This window comes from Saccopteryx bilineata, chromosome 1, assembly GCF_036850765.1.
Source record: "Saccopteryx bilineata isolate mSacBil1 chromosome 1, mSacBil1_pri_phased_curated, whole genome shotgun sequence".
In the NCBI taxonomy this organism is placed as follows: Eukaryota; Metazoa; Chordata; class Mammalia; order Chiroptera; family Emballonuridae; genus Saccopteryx; species Saccopteryx bilineata.
Window position 1 is genome coordinate 209991369 of NC_089490.1, and position 23139 is coordinate 210014507.

The 23139-nt window shown below is 42.5% G+C and overlaps 1 protein-coding gene across 6 annotated transcripts in view; it reads right to left on the bottom strand.

The window, feature by feature from the left end:
- Positions 1-23139, bottom strand: part of LOC136307864 (conserved oligomeric Golgi complex subunit 2-like) — a 32647-nt gene that overhangs the window by 9200 nt on the left and 308 nt on the right. For 3 of the 6 annotated variants that reach the window (XR_010726013.1, XM_066234847.1, XM_066234838.1), the window contains exons 2-5: positions 22051-22116; positions 15583-15691; positions 14842-15021; positions 12942-13066 (exon numbers count right to left, since the gene is read on the bottom strand). Coding sequence is in view for 5 of the 6 variants with exons in the window: in XM_066234847.1 (XP_066090944.1) it covers positions 12942-13066; positions 14842-15021; positions 15583-15691; positions 22051-22116 (480 nt within the window). In the remaining variant the exon portion in view is untranslated. Of the gene's footprint in view, positions 1-3318; positions 4569-8046; positions 8194-8430; positions 10793-12941; positions 13067-14841; positions 15022-15582; positions 15692-22050; positions 22117-23139 lie in introns of those variants that run through there. The other 3 variants (XM_066234826.1, XM_066234857.1, XM_066234818.1) reach the window with 3 other exon arrangements.

Genomic DNA, 23139 nt, shown 5'->3' on the forward strand with positions numbered 1-23139 from the left:
TTAAAAGATTTGTCTGCGAGCCAGATGCAGCCATCAAAAGAGCCACATCTGGCTTGCAAGCCATAGATTCCTGACCCCTGCTCTATCCACTGCGCCACCACCTGGTCAGGCTCTTCTAGAACTTTTAATCTAAGTTTTTATTCCTTTGGCGTGTATCCTGGCCTAAGGTGTAAGATATGGATAAAACCTGATTTTTCCTAGATGACTACCCAGTTACTCCAGTATGTTTTATTGAACAGTTTGTCTTTTCCTTACTAGTGTGTGATGTTGCATTTATCATACCGGAAGTCCCCTGTGGACTTGGCTCTGTATCAGTCATCCTTCAGTTTCTCTGGCCTGTTCCTCCTTGCTCCACCACCACACTCTAGTTATTCAGGGCTTCTGCTTTCATATCAGGTTTGTTGGTCCTATCTCATTTTCCTTCCCACCTTTTTAAAAACCATTTTCTTTGGCTGTTCTCATCTATTCCATATGAGCTTAAAAGATCCTTTAATATAATGGATTATGCGAAAACTCTGCCCAACTCTGTTTTCTCCCAAGAATTGCACTTTTAACCACTTAATGTGTCAATATTCTTTTAATTTGATACTTTATCTGATAAGGACCTATTATTTTTCTGCCTGTTGTCACTGCTTCAGTATGTGCCAGGCCTACACAGGTGAAGGCAGAGGTAGGCCATGTGCCTGTGACAGTTCCATCTCAGCACTGCCACTGTAAGTCTTAGCCCTTAAGACTCATTTGAGAACTATATAGAGTCCTAGTTTCTTTTTTTTAAATTCCATTATTAATTCTTTGTGCAAAAGTTGGTATCTGTTAAAGATTCATAAGAAAGCACGGAGGGGCCCTTCAATATTACACTTGTGAAGTCAGCATCATAGATAAAGGTGCAGGTACACGAAGTTCTCACAGACGCTGTCACAGGAAGAGCAGGGTCTGACTGTCCAGTCACTGTGCTAGGAGCTAGGAGTACAGCATGAACAAGTCCAACACGTGTCCCTGCCAGCCTGGGACTCAGGAGTCCGGTGGCCTGACTGGGTTATATCCAGTTTAGAGAGCCGCACCCAGAGATTCGGTCAATTGAGGGGGGGAACAGCAGCCACAGAAACCTGTCCGGGGCAGCAGCACTCTCCATAGGAGTGAGTCTCAGTGTCGGCCTCACACCCCCGCTCAGAGCTGTTTTCTGATACAATTTAACTTTGTGTGGATTTCCTTCACAGGATAGACCCCAAATGGATAGGTGCTCTCCCTTTGACACGTTTTGAAGTCTGCAAGTCTGAAGCCCAGACCCTGGTCAGTGACTTCGCCGAGGACAGAGCACACACGCATGTTCAGTGGCACAAACAATGGTCCTGGTTAAGCAATTTATCCGAAATGTTCCCTTTTTATACCTCAGTGCTGCCAGGACTACCATGACTTGGGACTGCATAAAGACAGAGGGGCTGTTGTAGGGTAACAAGGCTCATGTGAAAATGGAGGCTCAGGGTCAAGAAAGGTCATGGTGTCAGGGACCAGCAGAGAAAAAGATGGGTTATGAGGCTCCGTTAAGCTAAAGAGAAACAGGTCACAGAGCTAGCTGAAGAGAGCAGGCATCTGAGCGCCAGACTAGGCTAAAGTTCAGAGGCAGAAAATCTGTCCTGGGGATAGAATCTCACATTCTGAGCCGTGGGGCAGCCCTGGTCCGAAAGGGCAGGGCAGGACTGGAGACTAAGGAATTACCGTTGGCAAGGTACATGCATTTCTAGGAAAACAGGCGAAGTCCAGCCACAGGTCAAGGAAGAGAGGCAAGGATCCGGCTTTGTAGGAACCACAGACACCCTTAGGTGATGCTGAGTCACTAATTTGTATTTGAAGACTGAACTCGACCTGGACAGCAAGTATCAGAATTTCAAAATGGATGAACACCCCCCCCCCACCCCCCCAGTGCCCAGGCCCAGAGGAGCTGGCAGTAGGTATGGGAACTCTAGAGATGTAGGTTGGGGGCACAGGGACATCACTAGCAGACTTCAGGGTTTTTTGACCCTCCAGTCCAAGGGCTTCTCAGACACCCATGCTAAAGGCCTAGGGCAGGGTTAACATAAGGGTGATGCTGAGCTCACAGATTGGACCGCTGGGCACACGACAAGTGCCAGGCCTAGGGGCTACTTATATAATCGGTATTCAGCAGACACTGAATTCCACTCCGAATCCTCTTCCCTTTCTAAATAAATGTTTCTTCACTTTAATCATTTTGTTTATCATCTTGGATGAGAATTCCACTATTTTAGTCTTAGCTTTTCCAATACTTCCTCCACCTGGACCCGGAGAAGTTTGAAGTAGCATTATGCACGGTTAGAAATGTTTTTAGTTAATACAATTCTCACTTACACGGGATAAAAAGTGGAAATGCACATTAGATGTCTCTGAGCAGACCTATACTAGCCTATATTTTACCATGCAGTCATCTACAGTGAAAGCAAGGTTATTTTTTAAACCAAGTTTCTTTAGTTGGAAATCTTGATAAAGTTTCAAATATTTAAACCAATTTACTTCTAATAAGTCCACATTTATTGTTAAAAGATAAAAGCAATATTCTAGTAATATCCATTATGTAACTATAGATGAGAACCTTTTCCTCAAAGCATTTCTCTCACACTCTAGGGCAGGGGTCCCCAAACTTTTTGCACAGGGGGCTAGTTCACTGTCCCTCAGAACGTTGGAGGGCCGGACTGTAAAAAAACTTATGAACAAATCCCTATGCACACTGCACATATCGTATTTTAAAGTAAAAAAACAAAACGGGAACAAACTATTTAAAATAAAGAACAAGTAAATTTAAACCAACAAACTGACCAGTACTTCAATGGGAATTATGCTCCTCTCACTGACCAATGAAAGAGGTGACCCTTCTGGAAGTGTGGCAGGGGCTGGATAAATGGCCTCAGGGGGCTACATGCAGTCTTTGGGCCATAGTTTGGGGAACCCTGCTCTAGGGTTTACTAACTCCTTTTTTTTTTTATAAATAAATTTTTTATTAATTCTAATGGGGTGACATCAATAAATCAGAGTACATATATTCAAAGAAAACATGTCCAAGTTATCTTGTCTTTCAATTATGTTGCATACCCATCACCCAAAGTCAGACTGTCCTCCATCACCCTCTATCTAGTTTTCTTTGTGCCCCGCCTCCTTCCCCCTCCCCTCCCCCACTCCCATAACCACCACACTCTTGTCCATGTCTATTAGTCTCGTTTTTATGTCCCACCAATGTATAGAATCATGCAGTTCTTGTTTTTTTCTGATTTACTTATTTCACTCCGTATAATGTTATCAAGATCCCACCATTTTGTTGTAAATGATCCGATGTCATTTCTTATGGCTGAGTAGTATACCATAGTGTATATGTGCCACATCTTCTTTATCCAGTCTTCTATTTCTTTTTTACAGTTATTAAAGCCTTTAAGCAAACTCTTGGCCAATACAGCAAGAATCCATAAAAGAGTAGTGTCCTTAACATGTTCACCAAGTCCAAGTTGGCACCAACACTATTCCAAATCCCTGCAAATGCAACCCAACCCCAGTTCAGTCCATTAGGAGCTGTCACAAGGAGCAGGAGTCCAGGAAAAGTCCACATCCAGGAAAAGTCCGCATGGCACTGGGATTGTTGTCACAATTCTATACTTTGCAGCTCACGTCCAAGTCCCAGTGACTGCTGCTTCTAGCTGGTAATGATTCAGTTAGACTGGAAAAGCCATCTGCAGCATGTGTGGAGATGGAGCTTCTGTTTTCCTCTGCCTGGAGAGTAGAGACCAGGTTGCTTTTCCCTGGAGCTCTGCGACTGTGGCGTGGTAGAGAGAACCTTGGGATACACTAAGCTGGGTGGCAAAGGTAGATTCATAATAGAAGTTGACAAAAGGGGGAAAGAGAGCTCTAAATTAGAAGTAGGTCCCAGCCTGAAATATGAGTGGGGCATTGAGGTAGGGGGGATAAGGGAAACACTATATATTAAACAAAGCAGCAGAAAATAGGACTATCAACACTCACAACAGAGATCTTCGAGGGAATAAAAAACCTGACTATTCAGGCAAGACATAGTTAAGTGGCCCTTGTGCAAGTGAGATCAGTTTACCTGCTTCTTGGAAGAAATACCCTAGGCTTGTCCACAGTGTCGTAGATGGGGCCGACGGCCCTGGGCACCTTCAGCCTTCAGTGGCAAACCCCAGCATTCTAGGCAAGGTTAGGTCATAGGTGGCTGGAGCAGGGCTGGAAGAGACTGAACCCTCCCTTAGAGGAGCGAGGGGGAAGCCTACCTTCCAGTGTCCCTTTTTCCTCACAGCAAAGGCATGTAAGCCTGGCAGGCTTTAGCTCAATGACCTTCCTATTCATTATTGAAGCAGGACCCAAATGGAATCCTATGAGACCCCTTTGGGGCACTGGAGCCTTTAAGGGCATATCCTAAAAGCTGGTAGTTCACCTGATCTCTACTGGGCTTTTTCTGCCTCTTGGTACCTTAAAAGCCATGCTCAGAAGATCTCGCTGAGGGGTTTGAGGATCCCCATCTGCCTATATAAACCTTTTCCGTATATCTGGAGCTATTTGGGAAAAGACAAAACAGTGTTATTAGCTGGATCAAATAAAAGAAGGTAGAAGTTTACAGGAGAAAAAGATTTGGCGTCACCTGTTCATCAGCATTCAAAAGAAATTTAAAATTTTTAAAGTAAAAAGCATGATATAGTAGACCCATAGGAGTTCCAGGATATGACTCCCCCCTTTTAAATTTTTTTAAATTGACCTTAAAATATTTGCTGGGTACACTTTAATAATACCTTGACTTTAAAGATTGTAAGAAATACCCATAATTCAAAAGGTTTGACAAAATACAGTAAATGCTTTTGCTAAATATGCAGGAGCACTGTCAGTTTAACCAGTTTAGGAAATCCAATAATAGAAAAATGCATACAGACAATGAGCTATATAACATGCTTAGCAGCCTCTCCTGTTCTGACAGAGGTTACTATAAATCCAGAATAGGTATCACTGTAACGTGGACATAGGACTGTTTGCCAAATGAAGGTATATGAGTAACATCCATTTGCCAAAGCTGTCCTGGTAAGGGTCCTTTAGGGTTAACTCCAAATGAAGGGACAGATTGTAGTATAGGACCCCTTGGACAGGATTTACCAATCTGCCGTGCTGCTTTCCGAGAAGGTTGAAACTTTTTACACAGGGCTGCAGCGTTCTGGTGATGAATAGTATGAGACTGAATTGCTCGATCTATCATGGTTGCTCCAAATAATTTTCTTTTGGGTAGCTTGATCAACTAGGGCATTCCCTTGTGCTAAAGCTCCAGGAAGCATGGAGTGAGCTTGAGTATGTCCTATAAAATATGGAGCTCTATGTTGACATACAAGTCTTTGAAGAAGGAGGAACTGCTGAAATAGTTCATCAGCAGTTGTCCCTAAGACAGCAGTCTTATTGATAAGAGTGTGGTGGTTACGGGGGGGAGGGGGGAGAGGGAGAGGGAAAGGGGGAGGGGCACAAAGAAAACTAGATAGAAGGTGACAGAGGACAATCTGACTTTGGGTGATGGGTATGCAACATAACTGAACAAGATAACCTGGACATGTTATCTTTGAATATATGTATCCTGATTTATTGATGTTACTCCATTAAAAAAATAAAATTATATATATAAAAAAAGCAGTCTTTATAGTGGAAATAACCATAAATAATATTTGCTGTCTATATATAGATTAAAGGAGGAATATGGCAAATGCTGAAAAGCCATGATAATGGCATATAATTCTAGACTTTGAGCTGATTTTAAGTTGACTGTTTCAGTATATAGTTGTCCATTGATTTGCAAAAGCGATTTGCCGTTTTGTGGAAGTTTCCCAGAGCCATTGTTGTTGATCCTTTGAAAAAAGGAACAATAATTTTGAGGCTCAAAACCTATAAGTTGTAAGGGTCACCTAAGCCCCTTGATAATCCAGGAGGCAACAAGATCAAAATATGGAAGTGTATTCCATGGGCTATTAGATGGTTCAATGTGCTCAAGCTGTAGCTGCTCTTGTACCAATTGAGCAGCTGCCCTAAGTTTCTCCTGAGAAAGGGGCCATTGGTCTACCCATATAGGATTATCTGATTTCCAAGTAATTGGTCTGCACAATGCATTTTTGGGGTAGCAGGAGCTACCAAGGCCCCTATGCTAAATTTTTATATCCTAATCCACACCTTCTGGTATTGGGTGCCACTTCTATGGGACCCAATTCCTTGCTGTTCTTTCCCTAGTCCCTTAGTGGGCAAAAATCCCCGATCAAGCATCTGAGTACTGACTAAACCATTAGGACAAGCAACACTCCCGTATTTTTCAAAACATCTCTACCCCACAAATTAACTGGTCATCCAGGGAGCACATAAGGCTTAAAAAATCCAGAATGACCTTCTTAATCTTCCCAATGTAAAAAACTAGAGCTTTGCTGAGGGGATTTACTCTGCCCTATACCTTGTAATTCTGTGGCTGCTGCATGAGTGGGCCAGGAAGGAGGCCAGTGTAGCTTAACAATAACAGATACATCAGCTCCAGTATCTAAAAGTCTTTTAAATTTATGTCCATGTATTGTTAGTTCCATTTCAGGGCGTTCCTGACCTATTTTTTTTTAAATCCAATTGGCAAAATCAGAGGAGCCAAATCACCAATTTTCTTTGGGCCCCTTTTGCAGGATGTGGCCTGAGAAGCAGAATTAGCACCCTTATACTATTCTTCTAACCGCCTGAATTAGCTGTGAGACAAATTCTTTTTTTGATTAATTTTAATGGGGTGACATTGAAAAATCAGGGTACATATGTTCAGAGAAAACATCTCTAGGTTATTTTGACATATGATTAAGCTGCATTCCCATCACCCAAAGTCAAATTGTCTTCCGTCACCTTCTAACTGGTTTTCTTTGTGCCCCTCCCCTCCCCCACCCACCCTGTAACCTCCATACTCTTTTTTTTTTTATTTTTCTGAAGCTGGAAATGGGGAGAGACAGTCAGACAGACTCCCACATGCACCCGACCGGGATCCACCTGGCACACCCACCAGGGGGCGATGCTCTGCCCCTCCGGGGCGTCGCTCTGTCGCGACCAGAGCCACTCTAGCGCCTGGGGCAGAGGCCAAGGAGCCATCCCCAGCGCCCGGGCCATCTCTGCTCCAATGGAGCCTCGCTGTGGGAGGGGAAGAGAGAGACAGAGGAAGGAGAGGGGGAGGGGTGGAGAAGCAGATGAGCGCATCTCCTGTGTGCCCTGGCCGGGAATCGAACCCGGGACTTCTGCATGCCAGGCCGATGCTCCACCACTGAGCCAACCGGCCAGGGCCACCCCCACACTCTTGTCCATGTCTCTGAGTCTCATTTTTATGTCCCACCTATGTATGGAATCATATAGTTCTTAGTTTTTTCTGATTTACTTATATTGCTCAGTATGTTATCAAGGTCCATCCATGTTGTTGTAAATGATCCGATGTCATCATTTCTTATGGCTGAGTAGTATTCCATAGTATATATGTACCAAAGCTTTTTAATCCACTCGTCCACTGACGGACACTGGGCTGTTTCCAGATCTTCGCTATTGTGAACAATGCTGCCATAAACATCGGGGTGCATTTCTTCTTTTCAAACAGTGCTATGGTGTTCTTGGGGTATATTCCTAACAGTGGTTTAGCTGGGTCAAAAGGTAGTTCGATTTTTAATTTCTTGAGGAATCTCCATACTGTTTTCCACAGAGGCTGCACCAGTCTGCATTCCCACCAGCAGTCAGGAGGGTTCCCTTTTCTCCACATCCTCGCCAGCACTTATTCTGGGTTGTTTTATTGATGAGCACCATTCTGACTGGTGTGAGGTGATATCTCATTGTGGTTTTAATTTGCATTTCTCTAATGATTAGTGATGTTGAGCATTTTTTCATATGCCTATTGGCCATCTGTATGTCCTCTTTGGAGAAGTGTCTATTCATTTCTTTTGCCCATTTTTGGATTGGATTGTTTGTCTTCCTGGTATTAAGTTTTATAAGTTCTTTATAAATTTTGGTTATTAACCCCTTATCAGACGTATTGTCAAATATGTTCTCCCATTGTGTAGTTTGTCTTTTTATTCTATTCTTATTGTCTTTAGTTGTGCAGAAGCTTTTTAGTTTGATAAAGTCCCATTTGTTTATCCTGTCTTTTATTTCACTTGCCTGTGGAGACAAATCGGCAAATATATTGCTGCGAGAAATGTCAGAGAGCTTACTGCCTATGTTTTCTTCTCAGATGCTTATGGTTTTACGGCTTATATTTAAGTCTTTTATTCATTTTGAGTTTATTTTTGTGAATGGTGTTGGTGGTCTAGTTTCATTTTTTTGCAGGTAGTTGTCCAATTTTCCCAACACTATTTGTTGAAGAGGCTGTCTTTACTCCAATGTATACTCTTCTCCTTCCTTTCTTTTTTTTTTTTTTTCTCCTCTCTTTCTTAATAGGGGTTAGGTGCTCTCAAAGCCACCACAAAGTAGCTCTTATGTGTTTTGGTAAAAGAGAGTCTGGGAGTGTACTGGAGTCTGTGCCTGATCTCTGCAGCTAAACATGGCCACCTGCAGTTAGCACATGCTGGCAAGAGGGAACAGACCTGAGTGTGACTTATGTGTGCACCATAGGCTCAAGCTTCTTACAGTCACAGCTCTGTGTGTGACACACTCTGGACCACTAATCATCAGCTCAATTAAGTGGGCTAACTGTGAAAAGGGAAATGAGCCAATGAAAGATATGTACACAGATCAGGTAGAATTCTCAGGCGTCCACTCTGCAGCTGGCTGTTATGGAGAATTCCCATGGGTGTCAGGACACTGACTGGTAGTGCTTGGTCACACTGAGGTAAATGATGGCATGATGTGCAGGGGTATATACTGCACGTCCCTAAAATTCGAGGACATCTGGGTACTTTAGAACCAGTAATCGCCATTCCTTGCCTTCTCTTACCCTTTACTATTGCACATAAGGAGTATCTTTGTTAGTGTACTTAGCAGCACAAGTAAATTAGGAAGCTTGAGGAAATTGTAATTTTCCTCTTCATCCAAATCTGCAACATATCACAAGGTATATATGATCATTTACTAGAAGAGAACAATAGTCTGAAACACAGTTTTTAATATTCTAGATGTTTTTATAACACTTGTGCTTTAGCGTTACTTTTTTAAAAGGGGAAGAGAGAAAACAGGCACTTAGAATACTTTTATCCTTTCCAATAAAAAATAATTGTTCAAGTAAATACTAGCAGCTTGATCACAAAAACAGATTATGGCTTTTAGCAGTTAATGCTGGTTATTTCAATTTTCCTGCCAGTAATAACAGTAATAGTTCATACATCATAGGATAAGTATAATAATTACATGATTTTATGAATTTAAAAAAAAATAGCTCTTCCCTTCAATGAGTTAACACTGAGTAACTGCAGTGCTTTCTGAAAGCCTTGTTTAAAGGCGGCCTGAGCACAGGCTGAGTTTGCCTTCAAATCCCCCAAAGTACCCGTAACAAGTGCAGTGTGACAGGGGAGGGTGGTGGTCTCAGAACTACTGAGATGAACGTACATTGTAAGGCAACCTGAATGATCAGTGTAAATTTTGCTTCCATGTAGTATTTTCCCTGAAGTAACTCCATGCAGTATTTTCCCTGAAGTAACTCTTTTATATATGTGACCCAAATTCTTCCAAATACTGAAAGACAAGAATGTTAAACGAGATTATGCAGAAGGTGTTTTATCCAAATGAAAACCCAATCATGATCTATTTAAAGCCAGAGACCTCAGTTTTAAATACCTTCGGGATAAGAGACCTGATCTCTGTGACATCAGTGCCCAGAGATCAATGATTCCTGAAGGCCAGAACAGGAAGATACATTTGAAAGGGTGTTATTGTGTAGACAGGACTCTGATGTGGGCCCCTTCCACACCTCCCTGAGCTGTGAGACTTCCTGGGCAGAGCAGACTTACTCTCTGGTAACAGTGCTCCCTCTAGTGCCACCTCATTGTTTTGTAGAAAATCAGAGTATTTAACCTCCCTAAAGACCCATAGTCTTGTATTGTAGGTAATTTTACAACTGTAGAATATATATATTACATATAATATATTACATATATATGTATCTTGGAGGCTTTGGAATGGCATTTGTGGTTGGAGAACCATTATTTCAGACATCTGTCATGTAAATGAAAGATGACATAGAATCAGTTGCCTGGGACGTGTCCCTTATGTGACTAAGCGACAGGAGTTGTACAAGAGAGTACTGAGGGCTTCTCCCACCTGAAGAATGCAGCTGCTGGCAGGCTGCTTTCAGGCTATGTAATAAAGGGCACTGTTTTACAGATGACTGGAAATGAAAGGAAAACAGTGTCTTCTGGCCAAAGGGCCAGGGGGATATTTGTTATTGATCCCTTCTGAGAACCTCTGTTTGTTCCTTCAATGTCATAGATGTTCAGTGAGTTAGGAAAGGTGCATCCTGGCTGTAGTCCTGAGGTGATATTAGATTGCACTGGGCTAAAAAACTGCAAAATCTCTGACTATTGCAGAGGAGGTTTAAGAGTGTAAGTCAATTCTGTCAACATTTTCAACATTATTGTCTGAGTGTGTACGTTAGTGCCTGAAAAGAAGTGCCAAACTTTTGGCAAAAGTGAGATTTTGAGTGATCAAAACTGTCTGGGCCTTAATCAATGCAAAGTGACCTCACCTGTCAACATTCTGTGACATTCTAATTTCCGCCTCTGGAGCTACAGAATCAACCAGTGCGGAGTTCAGAATCGGAGTGACTCTGAAGATGTAAGAGAAGTACTTTAGTCCAAAAGCCTTAAAACCCCTCAGACCATACACTGTATACTTTCAAAGTGAATTATACATAAAAGGTGGTACAAACTAGTACATTGCAATAACATTCTGAAAAACCTCTAGTATATTTTAGCATTATTTAAGTTATATAAAACATTTTCATAAAAGTATGGAATTTTAATGTTTAAATTATACCCAATGAGATAGGTAGCCAAGCTCCCTCTTTAATACTAAAATAAGGTTCTGTCAATCTAAATTATTGCTTAGTTTTGTGGAGCCATTAGAAACCTGTCACAAATAAAAAGCAAGTTCTCTCTCTTAAGAAAAAGTGCCCTAAAGATTCAGCTGTCATTAAGTCAGTCTTTCTGAAGCTTCTCAATTGAGGAATCTTCCACAGAACTGATAACTGGTGCTACCTCACATTTCTGAGGCGCCGTGTGAATTCTGCCATATTGACAACTGTGGACAAGACTGCAGAGCTCTGACACTGCAGAAACAAGACTAGCCCTGTCAAATAGGACTGCTTGTTAAAAACTGTGGCTTCTTTAACTTTACATCACAACTTCTGAATTCTTACCCCCAATCCAAATGATTACCAAACAAAAGTGGCAAAGTTAGACTTCACCTGAGATCATGGGGTGAAAACAGGAAGAACTTCAAAGGCCAAGCAGTATATTTGTCACCCCAGCTTTCCTTCTTTCCAAAGAACAAAAATTTACGACCAAATCTACTGCTTGCTCCCTGAAGACAGAGACCTTATTTGCCTTTCTAACGCTGAAAATAAATGAACTCATATTTTGCAAATACTGGGTGGTTGCTATCGTCTAGACTGTATCAGGAAGCGTTGGCAGGGCAGGAGGTGACACCACCCAGGTGGAAATCAGGTCTCAGCAGGGAGAAGGTGACGTAACAGACTCCAGAGAACTGGTGAACTCTGAGCATTGGGACAACAGTCTCTTGAAGGAAGTGGTATCTGAACTGGAGCTCACGTGGAGTGACATCCGACAGGAAGGCAAAGGGAACGGGAAGGATAAGGGACAGAAGGACAGGCACAGGTGCACAGGACAATGTCAGGAAAGGGCAGTGCCACTGTGTGGCCAGAAACCAAGTGGTACCGGGGACAGTCCACAGCAGAGAGCTCTGCAGTGAGCCTCATGGGGCCAGAGCACAAAGGACCCAGGACGCTGTGTCCACAGCCTGGCTTTCCTCTAGGAGCAACGAGAAACTACTGAGACTTAGGAAGAAGACAGAATATGTGAACCTCAGGATTCTGGGTAAACGTGATAGACGGAGGCTGGACGGGGTGGAAGAGGTGGAGGCAGAGAGACCAAGTGGTGAGAGCCTTATTCTCACTTCCTCCCTCCCCCCACAAGGGCACGGAGCACCATGTGACACTGCCCTGCGGGGAGACTGTTATTCTGGAGACGGGACAGAGACCTGGACTGGAACAATGGCAGTGGTAGAAGGTAATGGGTTGTTTGTGAAACAGAATTAGGAAGTCAAGGAGGAGGGAAAACGGAAAATGGCTTCCATCACAATTAGTATAAAACTTGTTGAATGTAACTAGAAATACTAATTTCTAGACAGATTATGTCATTAGACTGGAAGGAACCCAGAACTGACTTCAAACTAATGTAGGGAAGAGGGTCGAGAGGAAAGAGTGAGCTCTGGTTTCAGGGAGGCGTGGTAACCATCCCTCAGTGCCTCTACTGGGGTTTATCTGTTGAGTGAGGCAAAGGGCGCCCCTCACAGCACTGTGATAATGGTGAACTGTAACGGTGTACCTCGCTGCTTTGTACTTCACTTCATCGTGCCTCAGGACTTCTACAAACTGAAGGCAAAACCCTCCACTTTCGAAAAGATTTAATAAAAGTATTTAATTAAGGTAGGTACATTGTTTTAGAAATAAAGCTGTTGCACACTTAACAAATTACAGGATAGTGTAACGTAACTTTTACATGCACCTGCACCAGGAAACCAAAAGATGGATGTGACTCACTTTATCGTGACATTTACCACGGTGGTACAGAACCGAACCCACGCTCCCTCCAAGGGGCCCTGGGCCAGCGGACACAAGATGGCTTGTGTCAGCAGTGTGCTAGCTCACAGGTGTGCTCAGCACAGTAGTCACGTACCTTGAGATGGCTCCGCCAGTGACCTCTTTAAGTACGCAGCAATGGTGAGGAACGAACTCCAGGAGTTTATTATACATGATCCAAAGGCCATTGGGATGAGAGTCGACAATCTGCTCTACAATCACCTATTAGAAGGAACAGCATTAAAAGAAAGCACCTAAAAGAGAAGTATGAACTGTATAGCACTAAGAGAAGAAAACCTCCCCTTCCCTCCCAACTGACATGTTTTCTAAAGGGTAGGTAAATAATAGCTGTGCTCAAAACTAGTTCCTGGGATGAAGGTGCACAGTTCTGACCATGCGGGGACACAGGCTGGTCACAGACTGGCCTGAGGCTGAGAAACCAGGCACCTCCACCTGCTTTCCTGCTGAGCCTGAATGTAAATGACAGCAGCTTCTCACTGCCTAGGCCTTTTCTTCCACCACCACTCAGCTTATGGGAAGGTTTGAGACAGAGAAAGATGGAAGACAACCCATTTTATTTTACTTTATTACTTTATTTTTTGTAGTAAGGTTATGCGTCAAGAGGTGAATAAGATGATAGGCATATAAATTTTTTTATTTTATTTATTCATTTTAGAGAGGAGAGAGAGAGAGGAGAGAGAGACAGAGAGAGAGAGAAGGGGGAAGGAGCTGGAAGCATCAACTCCCATATGTGCCTTGACCAGGCAAGCCCAGGGTTTTGAACTGGCAACCTCAGCATTTCCAGGTTGACGCTTTATCCACTGTACCACCACAGGTCAGGCCAGATAGGCATATAAATTTAAATAAAATTAAAATTGTGGCCGTGGTTCATTTAATATGCCACTGAAACTTCAAGTATGTTTTTAATTGAGCACACCTGATTCAGTTCAATGAGAACAAAGGCAAATATTCGTAACAAGTATTTTCACTTATCAGTAAAATGTAAATAATTTGTCTTTTCACCTCCATTGAGACAGCTATGAAATACAACATGATACAAAGAAGGAACTCATGGACGGAAAGTCTCAGTAACCCTGAGGATTACTGAAAGTAATCCTTAAATTTCATTATCAATGGGATTTAATTTTCCCCTTTTAAAGTGGAAGACTGTGATCTTGAAGTTGAGGTGAATAGAGAAGCTTTGTACTCACTGGACGAAAAGGACACCCACCATGACAGGTGTCTGGAAGGAAGTGTGCTCACACTGAGGATGGGCTTTGTCACTTCTGCCATTTTTGTATGTCGGGAAACTGCCAAGGACTGGCACCTTCATCCAGCACACCCTATATTCCGGCTGGAATGCTCAAGAGCAGAATACACTACCTACATGTACCTGTATCCCAGTAGGTAAGCATACTGAATAGCCACACTCTGGATTATAGGTATTACTCTGCAGTCTACCTGTAAAAGTCCTTCATCTTTGAATACTCCCACCCTTCCACCTTTCTAGTCCGGCCAGCTCCTCCATAGTTTTGAAGACTTGGGCCACATCTGAGTTCCCACGTGCAGAGTTCTCTGCAGGCTCACCACACACCGCAGTGTGGTGCTGCCCTCTGCTGGACAGTTCTAGTCCGCCCACGAGACTAGTCGTTCAACAATGCTGTTTAACAATTTTATTGATGTATGATTTACATACCACGAAACTGACCTACAAATGTTTTGATACAGACCTTCTTCCTAGGCCAGACTCTCACCCTAAATAAATTAAGATGGCCTCTGGGCTACAGCATTGTGAGAAAATATAACAGAGTGAGGCGATTCCTGGCAAGCTGATTATAATCAACAGGGACCAATCCTTCCCTACAACTGACGCTGCAGTAAATACAAGACTCCTCACAGGAGGATCTCGGATCTGTCCCTCACATCCAGTGATGTAGCGAAGACAGAGGACATGTTCTACAAACGTCTGTGGAAGACAGCCCCTGAGAAGCACACACCTGGTCCATGTATGGCCTCACTAGTACTTGGCCAACTAACGCCTCTGCGTCCCGGGTCTTGTCGATTGTGGCGTAAGTCCGCAGGCAGTGCCGTATGATGTTCACGTCAGACATCTGGAGCCCTTCTAACAGGAGGCCTTCCAGGGACTGCTGTAACATGGCCGTGATGCCGGCTATCCGCTGCAAGGGAGAGGGCACATGAGCAAGGCTCCCGTGGGAACAAGTCCTACAGATTCAAATGCACATGGAACAAACCTTATACTCCAACAGAAGATAACATGTAAAATGAAAAGATGAACATTTCCTGAAGATTAATGATGAAATTCCCCTCCTCTTCACAATCTCTTCATAAGTAAACCTTTGCATCATTAATGAAGAGTTTAGATAGAATTATAGAATGAGAAAAAACACCACATTATTTTCCTCTTAAGTTATGGAGGAACTCCACAACATGAATTTAAAGCAGTCAAGGGCTTTGGATAAATTAACTGACTACCACATATAATGTGTTGTTACATGAAATTCAGAATTAATTTTACTCTTACAATTCAGAGAACATGTCTGTGTCTTTACACAGACTCTATAATGCAGGACATGCAGGAAGTGGGGTCCAAACCACAAAAACTACAAGTAAAACTCAAAGCTAGCTCCCAAATCCTGTAGCTCGACAATTACCAGGTTAAACCAAAATTATTTAGCAAATTCCTAAATACCCATGTAAACATCTAAACCAACACTTACTGGTCTCACTTTGTCCAAAAGAGGCATGCCTTTGCTCTGAACGGCGTGGAACTGTAACTGGTTAAATTCTGTAGCAATTCTCTCCAAAATCTGTCCAGTCAAAAGTGGGCTAGTAGAGACAATGAAAGAAATTTAACTGCTAAAGTGTTTAATTTTCCAAGAGGAGACATCACATGGTTAGCAACAGTGCCACCTGAGCACTCGCTGTGTTACATTCTTCAGTGTCCTCCCCCATCACAAGGTGAAAGCTAAAGCACCCTTCGTGCCTTCTTCCCAACACGAGCCACACGTGCAGCACGCACAGGTGTAGTGGGGAAGTTACACAGGCCACTGATGCTGCCTGGCTGGGGCGCAGAGCCCAGACAGGAAGTAGCTGTCTGGTCAGTGTGTATGCAATTAATTACCTGTTTCCAGCACCTTCTCCAGGCTCTCCCATTCAAGCCTGCCTCACCTTTAACCTCTCTTTCCTCCTCTTGCCCTTTCCTATTATTCACACCTTTTTAAAATACCTCGAATACCTCTCAGATACCAAATACTGTTGTCTCCTCCAGAAAATAAAAGTGGTCTTCTAGAGGCAATAAATGAAATATCTCAGAACAGCTTCCTTTATATCTACTTTACCAAATGGCTGAGCAGTCCATTTGCAGGCTCTGGGTCCTAGTGAGAGGACATTCATCTGTGCATCTTCCACAGTCTAATAAATGCCCTTCTTTCTTCTAAAACACATTAGAAAGCATCACTCCTACTCAAAAGGAAGTTAAATAGCGAAAGAAGAAAAACATAAAGCACAGAAGCACCTGCTGGGCTTTTCTGAGGCATCCTGCATCTGGCAAGGACCGATCAGGCAGGGAGGGACCCAAGTGTATCCTAAGGAGCCGTGAAAGCCACACTGAGACCAGCAGGACCCGGCCCTGCCTTTGTAGCATCAAACTAGTTCAGAGGGCCAGTAACTGCCCAACAGGAACAACACAAAAGGTTAATCCCTCTTTCCTGAACAACCTAATGTGATTTATTATTTATAAGTTATCTAAATGTTTCTGACATGGCGTCTCCATTGTTCAGCTAGGCTGCCCTGGCTTTCCCTTCTCTACAGCTCAAAGTTGCAGATCTGAATTAACAAAGAGGTTGTCAAAGGTGGTCCTGAGCCAGAAAGAGTATAGTGTCTAGCATGTTAAAGATGGAACACTGCCAAGGAACAGCTTCAGAGAGATGGAAATCACTGAGGTGTTTCTGTCAGAGGGCAGAGCAGAGCAGGAGGGCAAAGATGGAAAGAAGGCTGGGAGGCAGCGCCATGGGCGCTGAGTGAGGACACAGCTGGAAGGCGCTGTCAGTGCAACAGGGGGCACAGCAGTGCAGACCTGCCGACTCCTGGGCTGCTCTGATGGACACTAAGGTGACTGACAAGAACAGCTAAGGGGTAGGGGCATGGTGCGTGGGCTAAAGAGACAAGCGTGGTAGGTACTGACCGCCCATCTGGTCATCTTGGTTATGAAAAGAGGTAGAGACCAGGACATGAGAATCACTTCCTTTTTCGATAGCTCATTTCTTAAGCTATATAACAAGATATATGGAACACAATGTCTCTATGGTCCCTTTCAAATCTTAAATTTTGAGAAGAAATCCAACATGCATTTATAGTGTGACCAAGACTTTGAACTCCAAGTATATTCAACTGGGCTCTGTTTGATTTGTGGCAGATTATACAATATCACTCATGAAAACGTAACTTCTGGTGTAACTTTCAGAGAAGCTCATGTTAGTCCCAAATGAGACACATATGAAGGCTATCAGATGCCAGGAGCTTGCAGACAGCACCTCAATCACTGTCAGACAACCCTGCAGGTGGAGTCATTAGCCTAAGTCACAGATGAGGGCGTGAAGGGCCCTGACCCAGGCTGCCTAGAGGGGATGGACAGAAGAAACCCGAGCTCCTCCCCTGCACCATGGCGCTTCCCACCGCTGCCGCCACAATCTCCTCAACGCAGCTCTGAGTCACTCATCAGCTTGGCTGACTTAACACTCAGCCTAGGAAGGTAATGAGATAAGTCACAGGACGACTTAGAAAAAGGTCATCTTTATCTTATTTCCTGAGCTTTTTCTTTCCTGATTATAAATTTGAACTAAGAGTGCCATACTGTTTCTTAATGATACAATGTTAGTCAAGGGACACCAATGGTAACACTCTCAGCATGTCTAAAAAAATCAGAGAGGTGAATGCTGTTCTACATCTTGAAGATCATTAGGTAAGACAATTCCACAGATAAAATTCTGCACTAAGAGCACACTGCTGCTGATTCCATGAAGGATGATGTGCTGGAACTGTGGCCTAAACCACAATGGTTCATAATGATGTTTATAAACTTTACCATTTTGTGCATTTAGCTTTTCCTGAGCTACTTTCAAAAACACTGAAGTTTAAGACTTGGATTTTCTTCTTTTTCAGAAATGAGTTCTAACTAAAAGAAAAAATTCAGTGTAGGTGTGAAGTATTAATTGATGTGCTATTTAATTCTTCCAGTGCAGATGTTTCCTTAGAACTTTGAGAATTTAAGATCTTTTCAATTTTCTTAACTTATTGAATAACTTGTATAAGCCTCAATACACACATCTAAAAAAATTAAAGTTAAGCAAAAAAAAGTAATGTTTAACCTTAATTCTCTTATTTCCCCATGCTAAATGCAGGAACATACAAAACCAAAAGTCAACTTAGAATATTTGCAGCATCCTGCATTTTGAATATCAGTGAACATGGAATTCCCAAGAATGCAAATCTTAATTCTGCTTTTAGAAACATATTTCAATGCTCTATTGCAAGCTTATAGTTAAAAAGAACTGGGACCTCTCTGCTCTCTCATACCCTGTCCTCTTATTCCTTCCTTCTTTTCCCCATCTTAAGCGAACCCTCTGCTGGTATTACATTTATTTTCTTATAACCCTTTTCTTCATGTTTTAATGTGTCAACTCATTAAATACATTATTACACTACAAATTTATCAAAGCAGTTGGGGAACATGAAAACTCTCATCCTTCAAAGAACAAAAAGATACAAGGTCATTCCTTCAACAAATAGTTGCTGACTACCTAATATAAACTAGACATTCTTCTAGATAGCGGGACCTGAATGAATAAAACATGAAGAATTCCTGTTCTCATGTGAGAAGTTTATAACCTTTCTTAGAAATGCATTCAATTCTTGACATCTTCAAAGCTCAGAGGTCATCTCAAGAATTAAGCTCAAGGTCTCTAAAACAGGTTTGTCTCCTTGACATTTAAAAAATAAATACTAATAAATAAATTTTGAAAACACTGGGCGCACCAGGCTAGAGTCATAAGTCTTAAATTTTTTGTTTGTTTGTTTTTGTTTTTGTTTTTGTATTTTTCCGAAGCTGGAAAGGGGGAGGCAGTCAGACAGACTCCCACATGCGCCTGACTGGGATCCACCCGGCATGCCCACCAGGGGGTGATGCTCTGCCCATCTTGGGGCGTCGCTCTGCTGCAATCAGAGCCATTCTAACGCCTGAGGCAGAGGCCACAGAGCCATCCTCAGCACCCAGGCAAACTTTGCTCCAGTAGAGCCTTGGCTGCGGGAGGGGAAGAGAGAGACAGAGAGGAAGGAGAGGGGGAGGGGTGGAGAAGCAGATGGGCGCTTCTCCTGTGTGCCCTGGCCGGGAATCGAACCCAGGACTCCTGCACGCCAGGCTGACGCTCTACCACTGAGCCAACCGGCCAGGGCCATAAGTCTTAAATTTTAACTCCAACTGTGCCACTTATCAATTATGATTATAAATCAGAAAATAAAGTTAAAACACAGGTTCACTAAAAAGTAAAGGCAGCACACAAAGAGGTATATTTAACTGGGGGGGGGGGGACAAAATAAGTAATAAACGTAGCAGAACATAGCAGGATGAGAGAACTACACACTATGTTTCGAAATAAAAAACCTGCGGTACCATGTAGAAAGAATTTCCTTTAGAAAAGCCCACTCACTTCATAATCTCTAAAATATGAATACCTTCTCTGTAGGAGTGCTGAAAATGTATATGCCTATTAAACCGTAAAGTGCTTCACTGATGTCAGTTATTACTATTTCTTGTTCTAGAGAAAATGAGAATTTTAATTTTGTGTCCATGCAGGTACCTCTAAAATCCTCTTATTTCAAAGATACCATGACATTATAATGCATATATATGCATACACACACACACACACACACACACTGCTCACAAAAATTAGGGGATATTTTATTGCTTGTTTTGAAATATCCACTAATTTTTGTGAGCAGTGTATATATATATATCATATATATGTGAAAGAGCTTTGAAAAAAAAACTTCATAGCAATAAAAAAAGTGAGAGGACAGGAGGAGAGGGCTTTAAGCTGGCATGCAGCCTATGAAATCTACAGATTTCTTTAAAAATGTTAATGATACCATGAATAAATTAAAGCATAAGAAAACTATATAATTTTTTGGCTTTAAAATAAAATTCACAAATTACTACAGCCATCTTAATCAGACCAGGCATGACCCTCACTCGGAACGCTCAGCTACTGACCCCTAAGGATGAGCGAGACCTCCCGTTTCCTTTGCAGACACCCCTGTGGGAGGAAAGCAGATCACATGCCCGAAAGCACCGGGACGCCAAGGTGCCATCCCAAGTCCACGTCTAACAGTGACACTTCACCTTTTTCTCCCTGATGTCCTCTTGTTTAGACAATCATTCATCTACTGCTCGAATTCCTTCACTGACAGATGACCTGAGGCTTTTTTAAAAAAAATTTTTATTTATTGATTCATTTTAGAGAAGAGAGACAGAGAGAGAGAGAGAGAGAGAGAGAGAAGGGGGGAGGAGCAGGAAGCATCAACTCCCATATGTGCCTTAACCAGGCAAGCCCAGGGTTTTGAACCAGTGACCTCAGCATTCCAGGTCAATGCTTGATCCACTGCACCACCACAGGTTAGGCGACCTGAGACTCTTTAAAAAAATAAAGAGAATGTACTGCAGAAACTCTTTGGTAACATTATGAAATTTACATATTTAATTCAATTCCACAGAACTGGATTAAATTTATATATTTCATTTAATTCTAGTATCTATATCAACTATTATACAGATATTGATAAAAATACAATGTTTCAGACACAACTGCTGCTGAGTTTTGGGTAAAATGACATATAAACTAAGGTCACACAGGATCAATGGCCCAAAGAATACTACAGTGAATGTCACAGACAGTCAGGGCAGAGAAAGGATGATCTGGATCAGAGAACAGGAGAGTCAGGTGGCCTGGTCTGGGAGCATCACCACATGTAAACACTGACGGGAGGACACTTGTAAAATTATTGCACATTTAAAAACAGAAGCCATTTGTAAGTTGGAGACTACTTATATATGAGTGAGGAGACATTAACAAGTTGAATTTTGAAAGAGCTTTCTTCCCCTCCCCCGACATTTTAAAGTTATCTACTTTGAGAATCTGTCATCTCCAAATCAAACATGCTCTTTGTTGTGGTGCAACCGCAACAAAATGGAACCGGAGCCCCAAATTGCAATTTAGGTTTTATTCACTGGATAGTGGTCTGCCCACCATGCCTCTCGCAACGGACAGCGATGAGCTCGGGGGAAAGGGGTATTTATAGGCGAAACCCAAAAGGTTACAGTTACTTCAGCACGTTTGTACAATATCTTTGCAAAAGCACACAAGCTCACACTGTTCTTTTTTTTTTTTCATTTTTCTGAAGCTGGAAACAGGGAGAGACAGTCAGACAGACTCCCGCATGCGCCCGACCGGGATCCACCCGGCACGCCCACCAGGGGCGACGCTCTGCCCACCAGGGGGCGATGCTCTGCCCATCCTGGGCGTCACCATGTTGCGACCAGAGCCACTCTAGCGCCTGGGGCAGAGGCCACAGAGCCATCCCCAGCGCCCGGGCCATCTTTGCTCCAATGGAGCCTTGGCTGCGGGAGGGGAAGAGAGAGACAGAGAAGGAAAGCGCGGCGGAGGGGTGGAGAAGCAAATGGGCGCTTCTCCTGTGTGCCCTGGCCGGGAATCGAACCCGGGTCCTCCACACGCTAGGCCGACGCTCTACCGCTGAGCCAACCGGCCAGGGCTGAGCTCACACTGTTCTTAAGATAATAAACCACCTTCCTGCAATATCTGCAAGGCTGATGTACAAGGAACGCATCCTGACTCTGCTAGCAAGATTAGATTTGTTGAGGGTCGTGAGAATTTTCTACTTTAGCTGTAGCTATAAGCTAAATTGGGTCAGGGGTCTTCCCTAGTATGGGCTGGCATTCCATAACGCTCTTCAGGTTGTGAGATCACGTGCAAAAATAGAGATTCGTTTACACCTTTTGGGAAGGTGGGTGCTAGTCACGGACCACTCACAGCCTGACAGATAAAAGGAATTCTTGCAAACAAGCAGAACATGCTTCATGGCAGACTGCTCAAAATAATCTGAACACTTACCAAAAATTCCTCTCGTAATTGTCCCAAAGGCACAGAAAGCTGGTTGAGGGCTTTGTCCACGCCAACCTAAAGGGAAAATCATGTTGGCACAAACACGTCAGAGCAGGAGTAGCACTGAAGTGGTCAAAGCAGCACCAGACGTAGGTATTCTTTCGGTATAACTAGATGCTTTTCTGTATAACTAGATACTGCTAACTAGCTAAATAACAGAAGTTATTTTGCCATAAATATTGCTCATAGAATATGAAAAAAAACCTGTTGATATACATGAAACAATAAAGGGAAGTCACCATAAATGAAAGCTTCTTTTATGCACAGTTTGCCTTTGGATGGAATTTTCAATGAATTTGAACATTTTAATAGGAGGCAAATTACCAGTTGATATAATTTTCATCTGGTGGATGGGCTCTATCTCTTCTAAACATTATTATAACCTTTGAGAAAAATCCAAATTAAATAAAAGGGAAATAAAATTTGGGGGGTTCTCATCATACTGAAACATTTATCTTAGTGGTAGATTTTCCCCAAAGCAAATATGACTCATTAATTTAATGCTTCTTGAAATCCCCATGGAGATGACTACTTCCTGTACTTCTTTACACAAATAGATTTAAAAACAAAACAAAATATGAACAAGACAACTTTTTTGCAAGTATTAAAACTCAAGCATTTCTAAATGACTTTTATAAACAACTGAGATGCCCATTACAAACCATTCTCATATTTTCATAAAACCAAGCCTTCTACAGGGCAATATTGGCCAATATCCCTCAACCCAGTTCTAGTCAGCACATGTGCCTGAAAGTAAACTAGACATTTCCTTAAGCAGAGCTGATGTTTACTCTTGCAAATAGTCTAAACCAGTGAGATTTCATAGTAATCACTTGACAACTAACAAAAACAAGCACTTTGATATTATTATCCTTTATTTTTCACTGTATATGTTATGGAGATATATAATGTAAAAATATAACTATATATATAGTTATCCTTAATAAGTAACTGAAAAATAATTGAGCTAGAGGAGTCTTAAATGGGAAAAAATAAAAACAAAAATGTGCACCAAGAAAGTTTAGTTCTTTATTAATT